The sequence below is a fragment of the Episyrphus balteatus genome, chromosome 2 (genome assembly GCF_945859705.1).
Source record: "Episyrphus balteatus chromosome 2, idEpiBalt1.1, whole genome shotgun sequence".
Classification (NCBI taxonomy): Eukaryota; Metazoa; Arthropoda; class Insecta; order Diptera; family Syrphidae; genus Episyrphus; species Episyrphus balteatus.
Window position 1 is genome coordinate 37,751,557 of NC_079135.1, and position 24,330 is coordinate 37,775,886.

A 24,330-nucleotide genomic window follows, 5' to 3' on the forward strand; every position below is an offset into this window, starting at 1 on the left:
GAAAACATTATATTTTTAACGGTATTTGTGATAAAATACCACTTTCTGTACAAAACTAAATATATCAAAGTGTGAAATTTTCATCCGATTCAACACCAGTTAAATTTGTTATAGACCAAGAGCTGGCGGAGGATTTTTTGACTGAGATGTAACCAATTCATATAGAAATTGCAAGCAGGTTAATTTAAAGAGATACCAGATTGTAACTCCACCACTTTTCGTTTGCTTCCATGTAAGATGAGAACGGAACTTTTTACATGATTATAGAACATAAAAAAATTGTTGGCACTACAATTATAGATCTTCCATTTCTGATAAGAAAAAAATTATTGGAAGTGGTACACTTCACATGATTAGACGATCTAGTATTTACTGGACCTACACACAGAGAAAAAAAATAGTCATTTCTAACTATTTTCATAGTTAAAATCGGGATAACTATTTTAAATAGTTAACAATATTTATTTGTGACTATTTAAAAAGTCAATCGGAGTATTTTCACCAAATTCAATATTAAATAGTCATTTTAACTATTAAAATAGTTATTTGTGACTATTTAAATAGTCAGATGGAGGGAGGAGATATGGGACAGGGGGGGGGGGGGAAGAGGATGTTGATATATTGAAGGTGGTATAAATAAATTTGGGGGTGAAAACCCGTTAAATTTCTTTTAGAATTTTAAATAATTTGACTGCGTTTTAAAATTTAACATGTTAATAATATAACATGCATCATCTGAATTCCCTAACATTTACCTTTATATTAAAGTACTTAAAAACACAAATCCTTTAATATTTTGAAACATGAAAAAATGGACTTTACCACATTCAAATACAACGGCTCATATATCGGTTAGCTGTGACATAAACTTTCAGTTTTAATGCCTACTGCCATTGAATAATTAAAAAAAATATTATAAAATGTATATGTATAAGGATATTTTACTCATACATACAAAATTAAACAAATATCAAACAAAAATATTCAGACAACAACTAACTTTTTTTCGTAAATGACTTAACCGATTTCTACGAGAGTTTCTACGCTTAGGAGCAAAAAAAAAACGGAATCAAATAAATTCGTGTATTAGAAACAAAAATTGCAACGCATAAAATATTTTTTCTTCAAAGTCTCATGGTCTCATTTTTAAGCTTGATTTTTTTACTTTGAATTGTTGATAAAAACATAAAAATGCATACGATAGTATTAGCGCTAGCATTAAATTTTCCAGAAACTCTTTGTTTCCTTACAAACTTCATTTATGTTGATTGGTTTGATTTTTTATGTTCTTAGCATTAAATTAAAGCTTTTGTTTCAAGCTTTTGTAATGGTACCATCAACATTCATGTATGCCCAACTAACAACTAAAAGAAGCATGTATAAAGCTTTACAGAAGCAAAATTGTTAGTCGGGTGTCAATTACATCCTGATCAATTATTATCGTTGTTAATCATTTATTTAGCCGTAAAATTCACTTGTAAGTTTTCATAAAACATTCTTTTGTTTTTGTTACCCACGTATGAACTTCTTACACCTTTTAATACTAATCCCTTTCACCCCTACTCAAAAATATTATAAACTTTTTAAGAGTGGTCGTTTGGAGTCTCATTCCATTCAGCATTATAAAGTACTTTAAAAAAAAATTGTGTCATATTGCATGAACAAACCTTTTCTTAGCTTGATCCACTCTTCTCTTGTATATGCGGTTTGAAAAAAAAAAACAGTAAAACAAATATAGCACGTATACGCCACAGTGGACAAGCAAATAATTTAAATGACAACTTTAGCCTAGACCCTGCCTAGATGCTGACACACCCTAATCAAAATTAAATAATTCAATAAAATCTTCATCTTTTTGTCTTCTTTATTTATGAATAAAATAAAAAAAAAAACAAAATCCTTTCAAATAGTAATCAAACATTTAAAAATACAAATTTCTTCAGCCTCGTAAAATTCTGCTTATTTTTAAAATATTACAAAAACAAAAAATCAATAAATACAAGCCTAGCGCCTGATTCACAATATTGCGAAGAGCGTTGCGAGAGTCTCGAAAATGATTTTAAATACTTCCAATCAATGAAATTGTATGAAGCAATAGGCAATATCTATTGTATTGAATTTTCGCACATTTCTAAAAAAAAACGAGACTACGATTTTTCGAAAATGAAATATTATTATTTCGTTTAACCCTCTGTAGGCACACCTCTTTTTTGCGAATTTGGTTTATACTTTTTCATGTGGCTGGAACTTTTTTCGGTCTCACTATTTTATAGAGAATCATATATGAAATTAATGTAGAATTTTCCGAGGAATTCGAATATTGTATTCGCAATTCCAAAAAAATGTATTTTCACCCTTATAAAGACACTTTTTTGTGACCACTTTTTATTTTTGTCCTGCCAAATTCGCACCCGTGTGCCGACAGAGGGTTAAGTATACATACAATTTTGCTGAGCTGTCTATTCGTATGCACTTACGCCTGCGCCTGCGTCAGAAAATAATTTAGAATCTTTTAAATTTGCAAATGGCGTTTGCAAATGAAAATCCTTAAAATACTTACAATTGATAAGATTTTTTTTTCCAATTCGTAACTTTCATTCGCAATTTTTTTTATTTCAATAAAAAAAAAAATATTAATTTAAAAACAATTAAAACAAGTAATATTTTTTATTGTTTTATAATGATGTTGTTCTTCATATTTTATTTATTTTAAAGAAATTTTAAAAGACATTAATATATTGATCGTGCCAAACCCGATTTCTATTTTAAAGTGTTTCCAAATAAATACCTACTCATTAGGTATTTTTTAAATATCTAACTTAATTCTCAATTTTTGAAAAAAAAAAACAAAAAATCTTATTAAATTAAACTTAGATACTAAGCCCTGTTATTTACAAAATGTCATTTAGGTTCCGGATATAGTATCTAACTTAATTTACAAGAGATTTAAGAAAATCGTTCTATTCAATATACTTTTTTGACGTTTCGTTTCAAATGCCATTTTGGCCTCTTCCGGTGTGTTAAAAGCCACCCGAGCATCACCGGTTGGCGATCCATCGTCATTATAACGGCGTATGATGTCTTCAGCTTTCACTTTAAAACCATCGAAAAATTCAATAATATCCTTCAAATCAGATCGATAGGGTACATTTTCCATTTCCACAACGCAACCGGGACGTGTGAATTTTTCTGGTATACCATCACTGCCAACGCCACCACCATTATCATTATCATCTTCCTCGCCTTCTACATCTTCTGCATCACCAGTATCAGCATCAAGGTCTATAACCTCATTATTTGATTGATTTGAATCCTCAAACACGTTGGCATTCGGTTGGTTTTTATTGAAAGGGTTGTTTTTTCTATTGTTTTGCATGTTGTTCATATTATTCGGTGGCCCGTTGAAATTACGTGGTCCCATCATGTTGTTGTTACCACCACGGAATTGATGATGATTCCCACCACCTTGGTTGTCAGGTGAAAACATATTGCTCCTATCCATTCCATTACGGTTGTTATTGTAATTTCCCCCACCCATGTTGTTGAAATTATTATTTCTTGGACCTTGGTTTTGCATCATCATCATCATATTATTTGGCTGCTGTTGGAAATTACCATTTGACGGGAAGAAATTCATAAAAGGCTTATTCAGTCTATCGGCAATTTGTTGGGGGCTTATCAAAGATACACGAAGAGCTCGACTGTTAAATCGGTTATTATTGAGACACAATGCTTGTTCAGCTTCTTGACCGTTTCGCAGTTCCAGAATAAATTCACCACAAGGCTGATTTCGATGGTTTCTAAGCATTTCTATATGATTTGGCATAAAATTATGCGACATAAAGTATTCGCCAACCATTTGAATAGAAGTCTTGTATTCGCAGTTTTTAATCAAAATAAAATTGTTAAGCTGTGGAGCCATTTGTTCGGGATTAATTTTTGGAGTATCGAACCGTGATGGACGACCCTGTCGAAGACGTGGATCTGAATTTTTTTCTGGCTCATTTTTATTTGGTGATGGCATGTCTAGCAAACTTGGAATGCCATTAAAAGGATTTGATGGATTCGAATTTTTCGATTCTCCCTGTTGCGATGACTCATCATTGAAATAATTTTCACCGTCCTCGTTGTTAAACTCCTCATCATCTTCCATTTGTTCATAGTCGGCATTTGTTTCGTCGTCATTATATTGTGTTGAATCACGATTTCTGTCATCACTGTCAACTGCGATTGCATCATTCTGATCGGCTTGATCTTCCTTTTCTCCTTCTTCTGGGTTTTCTTCTTCATCGCCATTCTCTTCTGTAGGATTGTCAGCTTTAGCTAGAGCTTCAGCCTCAGCTTCGGCTCTTTTACGATTTTCAATTTCCTCTTGTTCTTTTTGTTCTTTCAATTGTCTCTCATTTTCTATACGCATCTGTTCCTTAGCATCTTCGTATTCTTCTTCAGTAGCAATGTGAATTCGAACCGGTCTCTGATTGATTCTATGGTTTGAGTGTTCTTCATAAGCTGCTTGGGCATCTTCAACTCTGTGGAATTTGACATAAGCTATGATTTCCCGGCGGTTGTCCGGTTTATGGGTCAAAAGAATATCCAAAATTGTGTAAGATGAAAACATCTTCATCACATCTTGCTGGGTAGAGTAAGGTGGGATGTCTTTAACATACAATATAGAGAATGGTTTATCAGAACCTCTGCTGCGGGGTTTATCATCTCTATACGAAGAGCTATCTCTTTCTTCTCTTTTGTTATCATTGTACCTTGGATGATCGTAGTTACCCCTATTATTGTTGTCATTATAACGCATATTCCTTGCAGGTTTAAATGAATCGACTGCTTCGGCAAACTCTGCATCGCTAACAGCTTCTAAAGAGATCTTCTTATTTTTAAACGTTGTACCATCGCGAACTAGGGCCTTGGGAACATTTAATGCCCGTACAAATCGTATAAAGGCCGTTCCCACACGCAAACCATGCGGATCGTTGATCATTTTGATTCCATTATTTGGGATATAAAGTCCAGAGAAGAATCTTCTAATATCACTGTAGCTTGTACTTGGACACATATTGGATATTTTTACACAGCTGTTTTCTTCTTCGATGTCTTTTCTGTTCTCATTCTTTCTCTGGAATTCGAATCTCTTATTACCGGTGTCACCTTTTGGAATATTTCTTCCAAAAGCATCTTGCCAACCTTCTTGATTATTTGAGCCACCATCTTTGTTGTATTGATTTGATTGTTGGAATCTGCTACTGCTCTGATCCTTCATCATTGAAGATTGTGATGAATCATTTTGATTATTAGATGTTTGTGAATTTGAAGCCTGTGTGTATGGATTTTGAAAGGCAAAAGTTGGTCGGTTCTCAAGTTGATTGATATTTAAAAATGATAACGCTGATACATCTTGAGCAGGTTTAAGTGCTGCAGACTTATTGCCAGCCGAAGCATTACTGTCACTTGGAGAATTAAAGCCCATTTTTACCGCAGATTGGTTTGGACTGTTAAAAGCGGAATTAATTTCTGGATCCATAACACCTGCAGCTGCAGCACTTTGCAAGGCTTGAGCTGTATAGTTTGCAGCAAAACTGGTAGTTGTGTAGGCGTTTGTTGGTAAGATGTTCCACATAGGAGTAGGTGGTAAGATCTTTGGGGGCTCCAAAGATTTTTCTGGAGATTTTTTTCTATCAACACTCCGATCGTGGCTATAAAATCCACTATCAACATCTCGGCTATCTTTGCGGGATCCTCGATTACCATTGCGATCCCGGTCCCTGTTTGACCTATCCCTGCTTCGATCACGACTACGTTCGTGACTTCGATCGCGACTTCTTGATCGCCTTGATCCTCCTCTACGAAGTTTTCGGTCACGGCTGCGAGTTCGGCTTCGATCGCGTCGACGACGATTGCCTGAACGATCATTGGAACGAGATCGACGACGTTCTTTAGAATCAGAACGACGCCGATCACGTGATGTTTCGCGACTTGTTCTATTAACATCAGCACTTCCAGCATAGCTACTTTTTTGCTGTTGAGAAACAGAAGTGTACGCTTGAACCGGGTTGAAGTTATTGACTTGCAGATGGGCCTGATTTGAGAGGATAGTATGAAGTGAGTTTGTTGTTATAACCGGAGGCTGGGGAGTTGGTAATGATTGCTGATTAGTTTGTGGTATAATGGCAGCAGGTTTAGAACCTGTCATTTGTAATTGTAATGCTAAAGATTGTTGTCGCGCTGTTTCGATAACTTTTTGCATTTCAGCACGTGACGATAAAAGCAACCTTATCTGAACCTCGTTGATTTTACCACGATCATGCATCATTGCTTGACGAGCGTCTTCATCAGTGCTGTTGAAAGTTAAAAAAAAAACATGCTTTGTAAGAAAAGGTCCTAATTTATTTACTGGTGAGACCATGTTTCTAATCATCCAAATTGTCCTTTATATGCAATAAGCATTAACATATTCAATACAATAAACCTATCCTATCACAAAAAAAAAAACTCCTGACTAAATATATTTTGAAATTTTTGGTCGATTTCAAAAAAAAAATAACTTTAAGATCTTCCTCCGTCAATGTATGTTAAAATCAGAAAACGTTTTGTAAGTTGTACAAGTGTTTTTACATTGAGTTCAGCCATTTAATTAATATTTTTGTGTATTGAATTCACCATTTTGTAAACTGAATGCCTCAACAAGTTGACCAGAAAATATTCAATGTGATTGAGTTTTGAGCTGGAACAAAGACGGGGTTGAATCATGTACACAAAAGTAGGCGTGGCAGTTGGCGAATAGGGTTGACACTATTTTGTGTTTTTAAACTCATTTAGATAATTAAATTTCTTCAGCAGTTTTCAAGATATAAATAATCATATACAGAAGTGGGCGTGGCATGGGCGTGAAGATTTCGCTTAACTTTGTAAAACTTGTTCCATTTTTATAGTGTTTTTTTTTTTTTTGCTTAAATTTGGAAGATTGATTTTTTTCTACCATCGACGACGTACCAGCCCCACCGCGGGCCTACAGCCTTGGGCCTTGACAAAATTAGGGGCCTTACAAATAAACAACCACAAAAAACATACAAATCAAAGACCCTGCATAAGAGTCCCAATATATGTAACTAAACAATAAGACCCTTTCTTTTAATTTATCACTCGATGAATTTGGAAGAAGTTTTTGAAAATTCTTATTTTTTCTCGAAAATCTTAAAAAAATAGATTTGTAATTTTTTCACCTAAATGGATAGGTCTGTTTTTTGTGAACTCATGTCTGGAAACTAGGGATGGGAAAAACCGGCAGGTTTAAATCGGTTTCGTTTTTTTTGCTTCGGTCAACCGATTTTTTTCGGTTTGTCCTCGCGATTTAAACCGGTTTTTTACAAAAAACTGAAAAACCGAAAAAAAAAAACCAGAAGAAAAAAAAACCTCGAACAAATAACTGAAAACCGTCAAAACTTTCATTCCCTCTCTCAACTAACCATTAATTACATTTTCATTCATATTCAGCTTTAAAAATTCCTTAAAACTCCTACTAAGAGTGAGTTAAGAACTCTTATAACAAAATCAAACTAAAAAAGCTTTGCTTAGGGATTTTCTTCATAGAGCTTTTTTTTTTGTCTGACAAATTAGGTTAAATTTTTTTTACTGTCAAATCAAGCAAAAAAAACGAAAACTGGTTGTGAACTCGTATCTATAAACCAAGTCTTGTTTCGAGACCTTGATCCGAAAATATCTGCTTCGGAATGTAAGAAAACAAACATTTTTTTTTATTTCGATTGCAAACAATTCATCAACTAGACATGCTAGAAACTTTTGGTTTTCAGTTATGAATAGAGATTAAAAAGGCCTTTCTTTTGATATATCAGTCGATGGATTTGGAAGAAGTTTTTGAAAATTTCTATTTTTTAGGCTAGGGGTTAACCTTGATTTTTTCTCGAAAATCTTAAAAAAATAGATTTGTTATTTTTTTATCTTAATGGATAGGCCTGCTCGTTGTGAACTCATATCTGTAAACCAAATCTAGTTTCGAGATATTGATCCGAAAATATCTGCTTCCGAATGTAAGAAAAAAAAATTTTTTTTTATCTCAATAATTGCCAACAATTCAGCAACCAGACAAGCTAGAAACTTTTGTTTTTGGTTATGAATAGAGCTTATAGATAAACATACTCGGGCTCAAATTTCAAAAACCGAATTTCGGATTGATAAAGAAACAATAAAGAAGACAAGAAGACAAAGCAACAATAACAAAATTCGAGAAGACATAAAATACACTTCAATCCTCTTAAAAACTCAATCAACAAACATTCATTTTATGTGGCAAATTAATTAGGTAATAGCTGCCTCAATTTTGTGTTGCCTCCTGATTCATATCAGCCTGAGCAGTGTGTTTTTTTTAAGTAGCAAGCTAACTTATGTTTAATTTTTTCAAAATAACATTACATTTTTGTTTCTTAAAAAGAAAAATATGAAAAAACAAATTGGTTCGTACAAACAAATGGTTGTTGAAACTATTTTTGTCATATAGTCTGAGTAATTCTACAGGGCGGCGGCGGCGCCTCCGCTCTCGTTTAAATCCGGCCCTGGGCTGATGCAAAAAATTTTAGTTGGTATCACATAATGTTTTTTTGTTTAATCAAAAATAACAAAAACTACATTTGTCTTATCTTTCAGAATGTATGGTAAGGAAACGCACTCTTTTTTCTTTTTTAGACCGTGTGCGAATTGCGTTAAAATGTTGGTAAAATTTTCTACCACGATCAAAAAATTTACGTTTGGTTAAAAAAAGGATCAAATTTATTTTTTTTCTGTGCGAATTGGGTTAAAATGTGGTAAATAGGACTTATTTGGGCACTTCTTCAGTTAAAATTCACTCAAGATAAAACAAAATTACCCTCAAAAATGGTTTTTCTTATATTAAATTTATTATTTTTTTTTAACAAAACCCAGCTGAAAAAATATAAAGTTAAACATTCCAGTATGAAAATGTAAGAAATTCTCAACTTCACATACTTTTTTTTATTTTTATCGATAAATTCCCACTTCATTACGATCAAAAAGAAATTTGTAATTCAGTCTTCTAACACTAATTCATAGTTCACCATCTGCCAACAAAATACACTCCTGCTCAAAATTAACGCACATTTTTTTCTTCTTTAGTTTTGCCCCCATAACTTATTTAAAATGGCTTTGAAATTCTTTGGTGTATTTTTTTGTGTTTGCTTATTGTTTTAGCAAGTCGACAAAATGCTAAACTGCAACAGTATTGTCAACCAAAAAAAGACAAACCAAATTAAGCAATTCAAGGTCTGATAACTGATATTAAAATAATTTTTGTTTATTGAGAAAAAAATTTAAAAAAAAAAGGAAGCAAGTGACAGTTCTTTTCAATAATTTTATTCAATACTTGGCATTGTCTCCTCTAGCGCATATGACAACCTGGAGTAGTCGTCTGTTCATTCAACTAATTAACTTTTGAAGGTTTTGTTGTAACACTTCTTTCACTGTAGTTTTCAATTGATCAAGACTGCTTTGAGGTGGATTTTGGTCGCGAATGCATCTTTTCAATATTTCCTAGACATGTTCTATTGAATTCAAATTAGGATTTCTGTGTGGCCAGTCCAAAGCCGGCATATTAAAATCTTGAAGATATTCTCAAACCACTCTAGCATTCATTATCGTGCATCAGACTAAACTGTGGACCAAATCTAGTGGTGATTGGAACCGCATGCTGTTCGAGGATATCAGTCAAGTACCTTTTGGTACTTAACGTAGGTCTAGCAGAGCTCACTTACTCCGTACGTGTTGTAAACCATAAATTACTGCATGAAAATTTATGACTCTTTTCTAAAAGGTTCGCGGGATGACAGACACTTCAGAGATTTCTCCCAAAATCTTCCCCACAAACATTACATATATTCGATACCTTAAATTTAAGATCACTCCTGTCTCATTTGAGAAAATAACCATGTAATACAGTAAAATAAGGCGAAAAAAGGGGTAAATCTCGGAATGAATGCTAATAGAAATTTTTTTTGCTCAATATCTTCCTTTTGGCATTCTATAACATACCTCAAAAGTCTAGAAAAATCTAATGTCCGCGAGTCGCGATTTTCAAGGTCAAAGCGCGAAAGGAAATTTTCAAAATTAGCAATAATAGACAATGGTATTATATACACATATGATGCATGTCTTCGAGATATTTTTTAATGCTGATGCCAAAAAATCTAAAATCAAGACAATCTGACGTCTCTGAAAAAAGTCATACCAGTTTTTCATCTGTCAACCCATATTATTATAACAGTTACAAACTTACTACCGAAAAACCCTTAAAAGTTATGGTAGAGGAACCAAATTTTGCATGAAGGTTTTCATATCCATTATTATTAGGAATCAAAAAAATGCAATGAAAAAAACATTCATATCTATGAAAAATTGGTATTTTTTGAAAAAAGGGGAAATTTTGGGATATGCACTAAAAAACATCCTGGTACAATCTTGGAATTAGTGCTAATAGGCTAATTTTTTTGTTTCTATCTTTGTTTGGATATTCTATAACTTGTGACAAAAATCTAAAAAAATCTCATGTCCGCAAGTCCTAATTTTGGAGGTTTAACTAAGTTAGGTGCAGACTTGTTTAAATTTGTATATGTATACCAACATAAGCGACATGATTTAAGACTGGGTTCCCTTTTTCAGCAAAGTCAAATCTCATGTAAAAGCATTTGTGTGTATTAGTGAATGTGTTTCGCTCTCTCGCCATCGAATTCTCTGGTTTTTACTCTCAGGATGTTGGTTATGGTTTTTATTTAAAGCTGAAACACAATCACGCTTCAGGGCGTCGCTTCGTTGCGTTACGTTGAGAAATCCTCAAAGCGCGCTTCTGTCACTTTGACTTTGAACAGCTGATTGCAACATAAAATCTGCTGTCAAATAAAAAAAACACACTCACTCACAAAATTATAGGGCCAAGTCTTTATCTTGATTTAATTGTGGAAAAATGAAAAAGGATATTAATGTGTTTAAAAAATGCATAGAAATTTGTTTATTCTTTAATCCTATATTTATAAAAACAAAACCAATCAAAATATATTGTTTTTAACAATAAAACTCAGTCTAAAACATCATTAAATTTTTTTTGTTTTTAATACGTAAATTGTTTTGATTTAAAATATCTCGATGTCGTTTTTTTGTGCAAAATCTATATAGAGAAATTAAAAAACACACATAGTTTTGCAATAATTTTTTTTTTTTATTCACATTTGGCGCAATAATAATGTGGGTGACTGTAACTATGTCTGTTAAATGTCAGAAAGCGAGCAAAAGTTCAGTCTGGTTGAACTTTTGCTCGCTTTCTTACGTTTCCTTACGTTTGTCAAAAAAAGCGTACGTAAGAAAAGCGTCATTGTGTGAGGATACACAGATTTCCTATAGTTGAACTTTTCGCAGTTGTCAAAATCGACGGCAAAGCGTGATTGTGTTTCAGCTTTTATTGTCTCTTTGTGAGATCGCCATCGCACTCACGCGTGCGGGGTGACATGCAAATGGATGTAGGTATACTACATAGATCTTTATATGGATATGGTGTTTGTGGACGAAAACTGGTTTGAAATTCAATATTTTCATGAAAGATTTCTGGAGTGTATACCTATTTATTTTTGAAATGAAAAAGAAACTTGTTTCCATGTTGCTGTTGTGGATGGCATTTGAGTTTTTTGTGTATCAGAGAAATTTTTTGCATTATAATAATTATAGTTGTTCAGCGGAGAAGCAGGTAGAGGATGTGTTATATGGGTGCATTGATATAATATACTTGACAGTATCCTTTGTGTAGTTTGTATAAAAATATGAGTAGGTAGATGCGCAGAAGGATTGATTTTCAGGTTCTTGCTCACTTTTGAGTTGTTCTTCGTTGAGAAATTTTTTGTCTCGCACACGCGCGTGCCGGCTGAAGGGCCCAACCCATAGAATCCGTTGCGTCCGTTCCGTCGAAGTTTTTGACTGACAGCTCAATAAAATACACACGTTTTTATGGGAAGCGACCCATAAGCGACGGATCGGACGGAGACGGACGGTTTCGACGGAAGAAGTTGCCCAACTTTCTACTTTTTCATCCGTCGTATGGTTTGACATTGGTTGTCAACAATAGATCTGTTCAATTTTCTGTTTTAGAGTGCACACCGGGGAATTTCAGAACTAAATGAACTGCGCTCTCTTCTTCTCCGATTTTATGAGTTGTGAACTTTCAGTATTCATTAGTGAATTAATTGTAATAAAAGTAACATTTAATGATATATCTAATAAATTATATCAATTAAATACTAAAATTCTGTTGTAGAGTTCAATTTTACTATGCCAAAGTCATATCTACAAATGATAATCTGTTATTAAAAATTGTTTTTAACTGAAGAGCAAGTACCTACATGAAATCTAGTCGCGCATTTTATTTTATTAAAAAAAAGAACAACAATAATAGTTAAAAATTTTCTTGCATCAGAACTTCCTTAGTGCACATTCAGCGATAAAATTTCGAACACACCTCGGAATTTGAAGTGAGCTGTCAAAAAGCAATCCGTCGTACGACGTATTCTATGGGTCACCCCTTTCTGTCCCAAACTTCAACTTCAACGGATAGATTGACGGAACGGACGCAACGGATTCTATGGGTTGGGGCATTGACATGGAAATGTATTTACTTACAATATATAGAATGTTTAGGTTCTTATGTGTATGTTGTTTGAGGATGGACTCGATATCAATGCAATTTACTTTCAAAACCTTTTTAATAAAGATTTTTTTTAAAGTCACCAATGTAATGAACTCAGTTCGTAACTGAATCGATTTTGTTTTTTATTTACTTATACCTACCTACATTATTAGGAAACAAAAATAAGGCAGCATTAATAACTTATAAGTTACTTTTTTTCAAACCTTGAAATTAATTTTTCAATTATGTAATCAAAGTTTAGGGAAGTTTTCAAAAATAATTTTCAAGCTAAACACTTTGAAAAACAATGATCTATTTTTTCAAACTGATATTTTATTTATAAATTCAGATAGGCATTAGCTACTTTTTTGCTTCTGTAGACAATGAAAAACAAAAGGACATATTTATATTATATAACCCCGCACGCACAAGCGAGTGTAGTATAATAAACAATACAACCCAGAAATCAACCTAAATATGGAAATCAATCATTGTGCACAAGCACATGTCAAATGTCAATACACATTTTTACACACAAACAAATACATACCACATATCTAATCCTTTACCTATATCCCCGCACGAGCGATGTGAATATTACACAATGCAAAGAATTTCGCTGGCACAAAAAAAAACCCAAAAGTGTCAACTCGCAAGCGCGGGTGCGTCATTATAAACACGAAATGAATTGTTAGGAAAAACCCAAGAGTCAACAAGAACAAAACAACCCTTTTTGAAAACCAAAGATAATGATCTTGCAAAAAACATCTACTATCTACCTACTCTCTGCATCATCTTCATAATTTCATGAATGATTTCTGCCTGCCTGAGTGAGGAAATAGAAAACAAAAAAAAAGTATTATGTAAACACAAAAAAAAAAACAAAATATAACGAGAAAATGAGAGCGCAAGAGCAAGTTTTTTTTCAATAAATAGAAAAGAACAGAAAAAAAGAGTTCATCAGCGCCAGCTTATGCGTGGCATTCTTTTGAACTAAATTTGCATGTGTGCGTGATCAATGGAATTTTCAAAGTAAAAAAAGCTAAAATAGACACTTTTTCAACAATTTATATTAAAAATACTGTGAGCAAAAATATATATTTTTTTTTTGAAACTCATTTGAAATATAATGAAAAAAAATAATAAAAATAAATTGTGGATGCTTTGACTGCCCCTTCCTCAAAAACAGAATGCAAATATTGGTTTATTAAAATCAAATTTTTAGTGTGTAAATAAAAAAAATATTTTTTTTTGGCACACGGGTTGCATGAAAAACTTTATTAACTTCTCATTAAAAAATACAAAAACATTTTAAAAAATAATCACGCTTTGCCCCACGACTAAAATGCTAAAAAAGTGCATTTTGACACCTTTCCTTCAAATTAACCGTTCAAACTATATTCAAATTAAATTTTAGAAATTTTATTGGATTATCCTAATTTCACTTTATTGTTTTCTTTTTGTTTCATCTAAAAACACTAATAAACGGTAAAGTTATTCTAAGAAGAGTGAGTAAAAAAACATGAAATTACAACAAATTAACGAAGCTTTTTTTCTAATGAAAAAAAAAAAAAATCTGTTTCACGTACTGCATGAAAACACATTTGATCATTATAAAACAAAAAAAAAAAAAATAAAAAGTTTATAAACAACGGTGCCCCAACCAAAATTCTGATTCAATCTAAATTTGCATGAAAAAAATCATTTTCGACCCTTATAAAAATCGCACAAGAAATGTTTCTAAAATTTAAATATTCGTACGTTTATTACCTTTTCAAAAAAGTACGTTTCATAAGATTATCTTATAAACTGCAAAAGTTATACAACAATTAATCAACCATCTTCCATTAAAATGCTATGGAAACCCCCCCTTAAGGGTATTTTTTAACACTTATTCCAAAAAAACTCACAATAAGTCAACCTGACCATCCCTGAAAAGTAATGCACCTTATTCATGTTGATCTGACACAAATATCTGAAGTGATGTTTTTCAATTTTTTTAAAATCTGCACCTTATCTTCAAACCAGGAAAATTAGGACTTGCGGACATGAGATTTTTTTAGATTTTTGTCACAAGTTATAGAATATCCAAACAAAGATAGAAACAAAAAAATTAGCCTATTAGCACTAATTCCAAGATTGTTCCAGGATGTTTTTTAGTGCATATCCCAAAATTTCCCCTTTTTTCAACTCGAAGATACTCGAGATAACAATTTTACATGACATTACGATGACGGAGAATGCCAAAAAAGTGGGTCCGGCAATTCTGTCTGTCTGTCTGTCTGTGTGTCTGTCTCTATCTGGAGCTGCAGCCTAAACGAGTGAAGTGATTTTCTTCAAACTTGGTAGTTAGCAGTTTTTGGTGATTCCCTAGAGGGGAAATTGAAATTTTTTTTTATGACCAAAACTAACGGTACCTGCCATATAACGGAAATACAAAAGTTAATTTTTTTCAAAAACGACTCTAACGATTTTGATTAAAATTTTTGTGTGTAGTACTACACATAAGGGCCAACTTTTTGAATAAAAAAAATATTTTTTGTACCGATGTTAACGGTACCTGTCATAGAACGGTTTTTTTCGTTTCTGAATATCTCGTACAACATTAACCCGATTTTAATGAAAATTTTTATACAAAAGTGTGTAAGTAAAGATAATATTAAAATTTTAGAAAATTTTCAAAAAACGCATTTTTGGTTTTTTTAAAAATATTTCAAAATTTTTTTTTGAAAAATCAATTTTTTGAAAACGGATCAATGAAAAATTTTGAAATTTAGTTTTTATGTGTAAATTAATTATTTCTTCAAAATGGCATACCAACTTTTTTTGTTGAAAAATGTTAAAAATTTGTATATATATAAAATTATTTTTTTAAAAAACGGCTCCTACAATTTTTGAAAATTTTTTTCTAAAAATACCTTTTTATACAAGAAATAAATTGGCATATTTGTTTTTTTTTTTTTTAAATAATTTAAAACGGAGATTAATTAATTATAAAAACAGATTTAATTTTTTTATACTACTTATGAAATTTCTTCAAAATATCAAATTTTAAATTTCTTGAATAAAAAGCTTTAACATTATAGTTACTTTAAGCATAAGAGCAAGTACGTGCGACCCCAGTCGTGCAATTATTTCATTGCATTTTGTTGATTCCTAATAATAATGGATATGAAAACGTTCATGCAAAATTTGGTTCCTCTACCATAACTTTTAAGGGTTTTTCGGTAGTAAGTTTGCAACTGTTATAATAATATGGGTTGACAGATAAAAAACTAGTATAACTTCTTTCAGAGACGTCAGATTGTCTTGATTTTAGATTTTTTGGCATCAGCATTAAAAAATACCTCAAAGACATGTATCATATGTGTATATTAGGGTGGTCCACTTTTTTGGTTTTTACATTTCCGTTGTTCCCCACTCAAAAATTGGTTGCATATGTGTTTTGTATTACACACGTGAAATTTCAGCTTTTTAGGTGAAGTGTAAGTGGGCGCTCAACAGGCTCAAAGTTTTTGCTCAGATGCTGGTATAGCTGGGTCCTCATGCCTAGTAATTAACTCCTGTTTTGATTTATCAAGTGAATTAAGTTATGATGTGGTAAAGTTTTTCATAAAAAACCAATAGTTAAGTGATATTTTCACAGATAATAATTTTTGTTCATTTAAATTCGTCTGTAAGTATTTTTTGCTTAAAGTTATCAAAACAGAATTAATCAATGAAATACGAGCTAATGACTCAAAATCAAAGAAACGTGAAAATCATTTACTTGGTTGTCGGGAACATGCGTGTTTATCATGTTTAATCCAAATTGCAACCTCAAGCCAAGTCCTAATACGATATAATCAGATATTAAGGGTAAGGTAAGGGTAACAAAGTCTAATATTCCAAAGCTGATGAGCGCCCTCTTCCTTTTAGTTTTGAAGGCTAAAACTTTCAGCATATGTTGGTATTGATGTCTGTAGCAAAATAATGGGTGGGGAACTAATGAATTATATAGTTTATTTTTTTGCCTTATAACGTGGACCACACTAGTGTATATACATAATACCATTGTCTATTATTGCTAATTTTAAAAATCTCCTTTCGCGCTTTGATCTTGAAAATCGCAACTCGCGGACATTAGATTTTTCTAGACTTTTGAGGTATGTTATAGAATTCCAAAACGAAGATATTGAGCAAAAAAATTTCTATTAGCATTCATTCCGAGGTGAAACCCTTATTTAACTGGATTAATGATACTGTGTCTGTGACACATGGTATAAAAAGACAAGGTATGATCATTAGAGCCGCCATCTTACAAAATGGGGTAATAAGGTTTTGACGTTTGGCATTTGGCAAAGTCAAAAGCAACAACAATTTCCAAGACAAATTTGTTTACAACAACAATTTCAATGGGCTGAGCTGTCAAAACCTTAAGTAGCCATAAGTTTTGACAGTTCTCCATACTGAGTTTTTTCTAATGATCATACCTTCTCTTTTTATACCATGTCTGTGACATAAAGTTATAATAGGACTTTTCTGTAAAAAAAATTGGATGTGCGATAAATTTAAGCAGAAGTGTATAATGTAGTGTCACATATCTTAAAAATATGTACTGAAAATAATTATTCGAGTATGCTGAACACGATGGCGTCCTTAGTTTTTCAAAGTTTGCTCAGTTAAGAAAGATTTTGGACTTTAAAGTTTTCTGTTTTAAGTCAACGAAAAACCCATCATATATTTGGAATTTATTGGTCGACGATATAGATGAGATAAGTGTTCTTTTAGGAAAATATCAATTTGATATTCCATCAATAAAATTATTAGTTTGAAACTTTTAAACATAGTTTTTTTGACATATTTTGTTCCGTTTTGCTTCATATTTTATTATTTCAGTTTTATATCTAATGATTCAATAACATGACACTATTTTAAAGTTACATATTTCCTACAAAAACTATTCGAAATTGCATGTAGTCTATATCAACATACAAAAATTTTCAGTCAGGCAGGTATTTGAGTGTAATTTAAAAATATCATTTACAAATTACAATATGGCATCTGTACAAAGAATGAATTTGCCTTTGTAAAAAAAAACAGAGATATTACCTTTTAATGTATACTGTGGATGTAAGGTAGCTTTCTCGTTTTCGTTCAATTTTTAAGTTTTGGGTGTTACTTTCTTTAAATAACTCTATTTAAGCCAAACTTTAACTGATTTTTAAATATTCTGGGTGCTTTCATATTTGCATGGCTGCCAGTGTTGCCAGGACCGGCTATTTATAGCCAAACCGGCTCCTTCAAGTTTTCTCCGGCTCCTTCAAATTCTGATTCCCGATTTATCAAAATTTGGCTCCTTAAGTTTTCAATTTGGCGATTTTTGGCTCCTTCTACATTAAAAAATTTTATAACGAAAGAACTTGATTATTATGATCACGCCTTAAAAGTCTTCGAAGTAGAACTAAACTTCTTCGAAGTAGAATCTGACGTCTTGCTGAAAAGCGCAATTGTCAATGTACCTACTTCCATTTTCATTCATATATTATGAGGCGTTCAGAATTATAATGGGTCAAGTGCACTTCTCCTTAGGTTGGATGTTTAAGGGTCTTAAAAGTTAAGATTTTCATTTTATATCAAATAAAATAAAAGAAAGATATTTTGGGGCTATCGATCTGTGAAACATTTATTTCAAAAGTTCCGTTAGTTTCTGAGAAAAAGCTTCTCAAAGTTAAGAATAATACACAATTTGAAATGGACTTGACCCACTTGAAGAATCTAACTTGACGTCTGATAAATTTAATACCGAGTATTATTTCTTTTTTATTATTTTTTTATATTTTTTGTTTATATTATCATAATGTATATATCTAAGTTAATTTGAAGTTTGAAAAAAATTATGAGTTTTTATGAACAATTTTTGAAATTGGCGATTTTTGGCTCCAAGACTTCTAAAATTCGGCTCCTTGCCTCTAAAATTCGCTGGCAACTTTGTTTACATGCAGTTATTTGCGATCAGACTAATGTTAGAGAAATTATTTGCGCATGTATTTTACCTACTTTGGATAAGTGAACACTTTTTCGGATTTGCGTCAGCTGTAAAAATTTTTAAGTTTGGATTTCGATTTATTTTCTTAAATATCGCACGTTGAGAAAGATAGTGTCACAACTCAAAAAGTGTCGATTTTAAATTAAGTCGCTAGAGAGCAAATTTAAAAAAAAAATTTTTTTCTTATTTTAATTCTGAAGAATCGTTTTGAGTTGTGAAACTATTATTTTCAACGTGCGATATGGATTCCACAAGGTATTTGAAGAGTTTTATCCCAAAAGTTAACGTCGAAACGAAAACGGTAGATAGGGTAGGTGGTGACAGTTATCAGAAAAATAATAAAAAAAATCGCAGCCATATATTTTGGGAGTTATGGGCATTTGAAAAAAATTCGAAAAAATGGTCACCCTGTGACGGTTTTTCATGTGCCTTGACTACAAATCTTAATTTTTCTCATTTTTTTTCTTTTGTTACGGAACCTTGAATAACCCTGCTATCAAATGCATTCAAAAATTTTAACTCAGCTGCATCAGTTTTAAAAAAAATATTACTTTTTTACCCAAATTAGTACTAAAAAAATTTACATGACTCTAATTCAATGAGCCGTAGTGTAAAAAAAATGCACTACGATGTTTCGGCAAGTTGCCTTAAAAGTTGGTGTGTTCAATTCTCTTTTCAAAATGGTACAACATTGTTGGGAATATTTCATAAATAACCGAGATACAATTTTTTTTTCTTAAGAAATCCGACTTTTTTTAGGTAATTTTTCCATATTATTTAAGTTTTTGTATTCTGAAAGGTTCTGAAAGGGTACAAAACTTGAATAATATGGAAAAATTACCTCATAAAAAAGTCGGATTTCTTAAGAAAAAAAAATTTATCTCGGTTATTTATGAAATATTCCCAACAATGTTGTACCATTTTGAAAAGAGAATTGAACACACCAACTTTTAAGGCAACTTGCCGAAACATCTTAAGAAATCCGACTTTTTTTAGGTAATTTTTCCATATTATTTAAGTTTTTGTATTCTGAAAGGTTCTGAAAGGGTACAAAACTTGAATAATATGGAAAAATTACCTCATAAAAAAGTCGGATTTCTTAAGAAAAAAAAATTTATCTCGGTTATTTATGAAATATTCCCAACAATGTTATACCATTTTGAAAAGAGAATTGAACACACCAACTTTTGAGGCAACTTTCCGAAACATCGTAGTGCATTTTTTTTACACTACGGCTCATTGAATTAGAGTCATGTAAAAAATTTTAGTACTAAGTTGGGTAAAAAAGTAATATTTTCTTTAAAACTGATGCAGCTGAGTTAAAATTTTTGAATGCATTTGATAGCAGTGTTATTCAAGGTTCCGTAACAAAAGAAAAAAATGAGAAAAATTAAGATTTGTAGTCACGGCACATGAAAAACTGTCACAGGGTGACCATGTTTTCGAATTTTTTTCAAATGCCCATAACTCCCAAAATATATGGCTGCGATTTTTTTTATTATTTTTCTGATAACTTTCACCACCTACCCTATCTACCGTTTTCGTTTCGACGTTAACTTTTGGGACACCCTGTATATTGATTTAAAAATTAAAATTAAATGTACAATTTTGACTTTCGGAAATGGTATCATTTATTACTGTAAGTGTTGCCGTTGTTTTTTAATAATTTTTTTTTTAGAAAACTGCCCCTCCCACCTAAACGGGGGAAGATAGACCCGCTCCCATAGAAATAAATGTTTGTATTGAACTCCTCTACAAAAACCCATTATCAAATCCTGGCGCCCAACTTATCCTACTACGTACCAAAATAACATTTTTGTTCTATGCCTAACAGCCATATTATTCACTAGTTTAAAAAATATATCTGGATGTAAAGAAATTGAAATGTCAAAAATAAATCCAAATCCATGATATTCACTATCATACAGAGAAAAAATGGGAAACAGTTGATGTCGAAGTTGGGCAAATGACGAAAAAAATGGAATTTTTGAACTTTGTCAGTTTATAAATTCTAGGTGGTATAATCAAACCACATATTTTATACATTTTTGAAAAGGTCTGAATGTCTTAACCATAAAGAAATCTAAAATGGGTAAAAATTGGACGAAGCTAGAATTTTTTCAATGGGTGAAGGTACAAAAAACCGCTTTTTGCCCCTAACTCCCGATTTTGGGGGTGTTATTGAGTTTTTTAATAACGTTTCGTAATCAGTGCAACTAGCTCTACAAAACGTGATAGGTCTCCGCCCGCGTTTATTTAAAAACCTTGTTTTAATTTAATAACACAGTGTTATTACTTTAAGAGTATTAATTAAGCTTGTTTTATCTTTTAAAAGTCAACACCTAACTACATACTTCTAAAAATACAAATTCTGTACAAAAAAATAAATAATATGGAAAAATTACCTATAAAAAAAGTCAGATTTTTTAAGAAAAAATTTTTTATCTCGGTTATGAACTTGTTACCGGTAAAATGGCCATCGGCACAAGGTAGCCGGTATCCATACACTAACGGTATGTAGGTACTAGCACTACGTAATTCCAGATATTTTATTCTTGAGAAAGTAAGTTATGTCTGACGGCTCTGGAATCATGCTCTATAGGTATTGGAAAATTTTTTATATATTACAAATTATTTTTTTTTAAACGACTCTTATGATTTTCAAATTTTTTTTTTTTCTAAAAATACAAAACAAAGTATACAAAACAAAGTATACCATCTGATTACTTGTATGAAATTAGATGATATACTTTGTTTTGTGATAAAAGTAATTTAAAACGGTGTTTCATTAACTTAAAAGACACACCCCTATGATTGTCAACTATCAATAATTGATAGTTGATAAATACTGAAATTAGGTGTTTTAAAATGTAATTTGGGGAAAAATTGGTCATTTTTTGAATGGAATTTTTCAATTACATTTCAAATAATAAATGGTTGTCATCATTCTTTGTTTTAAAATTTTTTTTGCAAATTAGATAATAAGAGATCGAAATTTATTTTTTATCAACTATCAATTGAAAGTTGACAATCGTAATAGGGGTGACAGATTTTATATATTTTTTACATTGCTGGCGAAATTCCTTTATTAAATTTAACTATAACTTTTCCTGATTTTTTGAGACCTACCTACTTTTACCATAAAAGCAAGTACGTGCGACACGGTCGTGCATTTTATTTCTTTTTAATGCAAACTGTTTCATAATCTAAGTAAAACACTGGATAGCTGGATTCATGAATCATGATTCACTTTCTTTTTTTTTTTTTATTATAACGAAGGTGCGGGGGAGGGGGGTTGGGAAGGTGCTATGACTGTATTAATTAATTATTATTTTTTAAACATCGTTACATGTAAGCTTGTTTTTAAATAGTTATATGTATTACAATAAAACCAGAATGTAGATAGATTTGTTCACCTATTAAAAAAATGAAACTGGAATAATTTCATGAAACCTATTAAAAATGTTTACTTTCATAAGCTTATTATAACGTCTCAACTTCTGAAGAAAAATAAATAAAACTTTATCTTTTCTTGTTAAACCTTTCCAAGTTCGGAAATTCATTACACTTACCTGTTGTGTGCTGCCGCTCATTTAAGCTTTAAAGCAGTGATTGCTTAAACTACTTGATGGACTTAGTCAATACAAGTATCCTGATGTTTTCTACTTTCATTTGTTTTTACCTTATATTCATTCTTCTTATTGAATAAAATATCATTCAAGTATTTTTCTGATTCACAATCCGATACGGCTGTATATCATTGCTAAAAATTGCAACATTTTCTTGCAACATTTTTTTTTCATTTTGCAAAAGTTTCGCACATTTACTATATCCTCCTCCAAACCCTATTGCTATTGAAATATACTATAGAACTGGGTTATATGAAAAAATATTTTTTTATTGCAATCCATCACAAATATTTATTGCAAATGAAAAAAAAAAATGCATACAAAACCAAACGTTATCTGCATTAAAAAAATGTAATAACAACATATATATTTAATTTTTGTTTATTACAATTTTGACTTATTTTGCCTTACATTAGCTTTGATAATACATATCCATTGAAAGGTCAAATTTGTTAGAAATTCGACAAATATTATGGAAGAAATTTTAATGCAGACATTTTGTTTTGTATGCAAATAATATTTATACTTTATCACACAAGATCTATTTTAAATTAAAAAAATTATTTTTAATGCGAACTATTTTTATTTGCAAAAGCCTTTTTTATTTGCAATACAAAATTGATTTTAAGGGGTAATAACACCTTGTAAACCACGAAATCGAGTCATTTTCATCAGCGTATAAAACAAAGAAGAAATATTATTTTCTTTTGGTGTTTGTTTAGTTTAATTAAGTATATTAATAGATAACAGAATAGGCTAGTGTTAAATTTTTTAATGATGTGAAATTTTTTAAATGGCGGTGTAGTTCAGGATGATAGTAAAATCCTGTGCTCCCATCGGGCGACCAACTAACTCCTACAGTTTTTAACCGATTAGGCTGAAATTTTGTGTGGAGCTTAAAAATGCTATTCTCTAGTGAAGTACGTAGGATTTTTTTGAAATATTAAAATTTAACGATTTTATAGTCTTTTTTTTCAACGAATTTTGTTTTTGGAATGAAATAATTTTTTCAAACTAATGCCATTTCTTCAAAAACTAATATTTCAAAAAAATCCACACAAAATTTCAGCCCAATCGGTTAAAAACTGTAGGAGTTAGTTGGTCGCCCGATGGGAGCACAGGATTTTACTATCACTATCAACTATCAACTACACCGCCATTTAAAAAATTTCACATCATTAAAAAACTTAACATTAGCCTATTCTGTTACCTATTAATATACTTAATTAAACTAAACAAACACAAAAAGAAAATAATATTTCTTCTTTGTTTTATACGCCGATGAAAATGACGCTCGATTTCATGGTTTACAAGGTGTTATTACCCCTTAAATGCAATAATGTTTCGATTGGCATTGTATGTACAAGTTTTTTTTTTTTTTTTTTCATTTGCAACAAACATTTTTTTAATTTCAAATACTTTTTTTATTGATATCTACAACCCTTCTATAGAATAGGGTAAAATTTGCCTTAATCTGTTAATTATTTTTGAATGTTGCTGCAGATAAAAAAAAAGCACTCAGAATTTCATGAAAAAATTCAATTTCGCATTTAACTTCCCTAAGTTGCACCGTTTCGTGAATAGCTTTTATGTCTCCACTCAAATTATAAGTAATTTTAAAGATATTCTAGAGCAGTGTTGCCGAAAGTACTCCCATAGGAGTATTGTGCTACTTTCAGCACCTCCGTACTTCCGTACTCCTCCTTTCACATTCGTACTCCTATTTTTTTAATGACATAAAATATTTTACACTTGTAGTAAAGTGTAATGTCAGCCTAAATAAATTTAATTTACTTTAAATTTAATGCACTTTTACCTTCAAAGGGAATTTTTACTAGGTGTTTAGCTCTTGAACAGGTTGTGGCAAGAACGCTAAAACAGTGGCCTGCATTATTACATTATTTTTTGGAGAATTCTTTTGAATCTTCTTACAACAATCTAGATCTTGTTCACAAGATTCAAGAAGAACTAAA

The 24,330-nt window shown here is 31.4% G+C and overlaps 1 protein-coding gene across 1 annotated transcript in view; it reads right to left on the minus strand.

Annotated features, from left to right (window-relative positions):
- Nucleotides 1-2,667: 2,667 nt before the first annotated feature.
- LOC129908264 (homeobox protein 2) overlaps nucleotides 2,668-24,330 on the minus strand; it is a 40,622-nt gene continuing 18,959 nt past the window's right edge. The window contains exon 3 of the mRNA XM_055984646.1: nucleotides 2,668-6,344. Within this exon, the coding sequence (XP_055840621.1) occupies nucleotides 2,936-6,344 (3,409 nt within the window). The 3' untranslated portion in view covers nucleotides 2,668-2,935. The remainder of the gene's footprint in view (nucleotides 6,345-24,330) is intronic.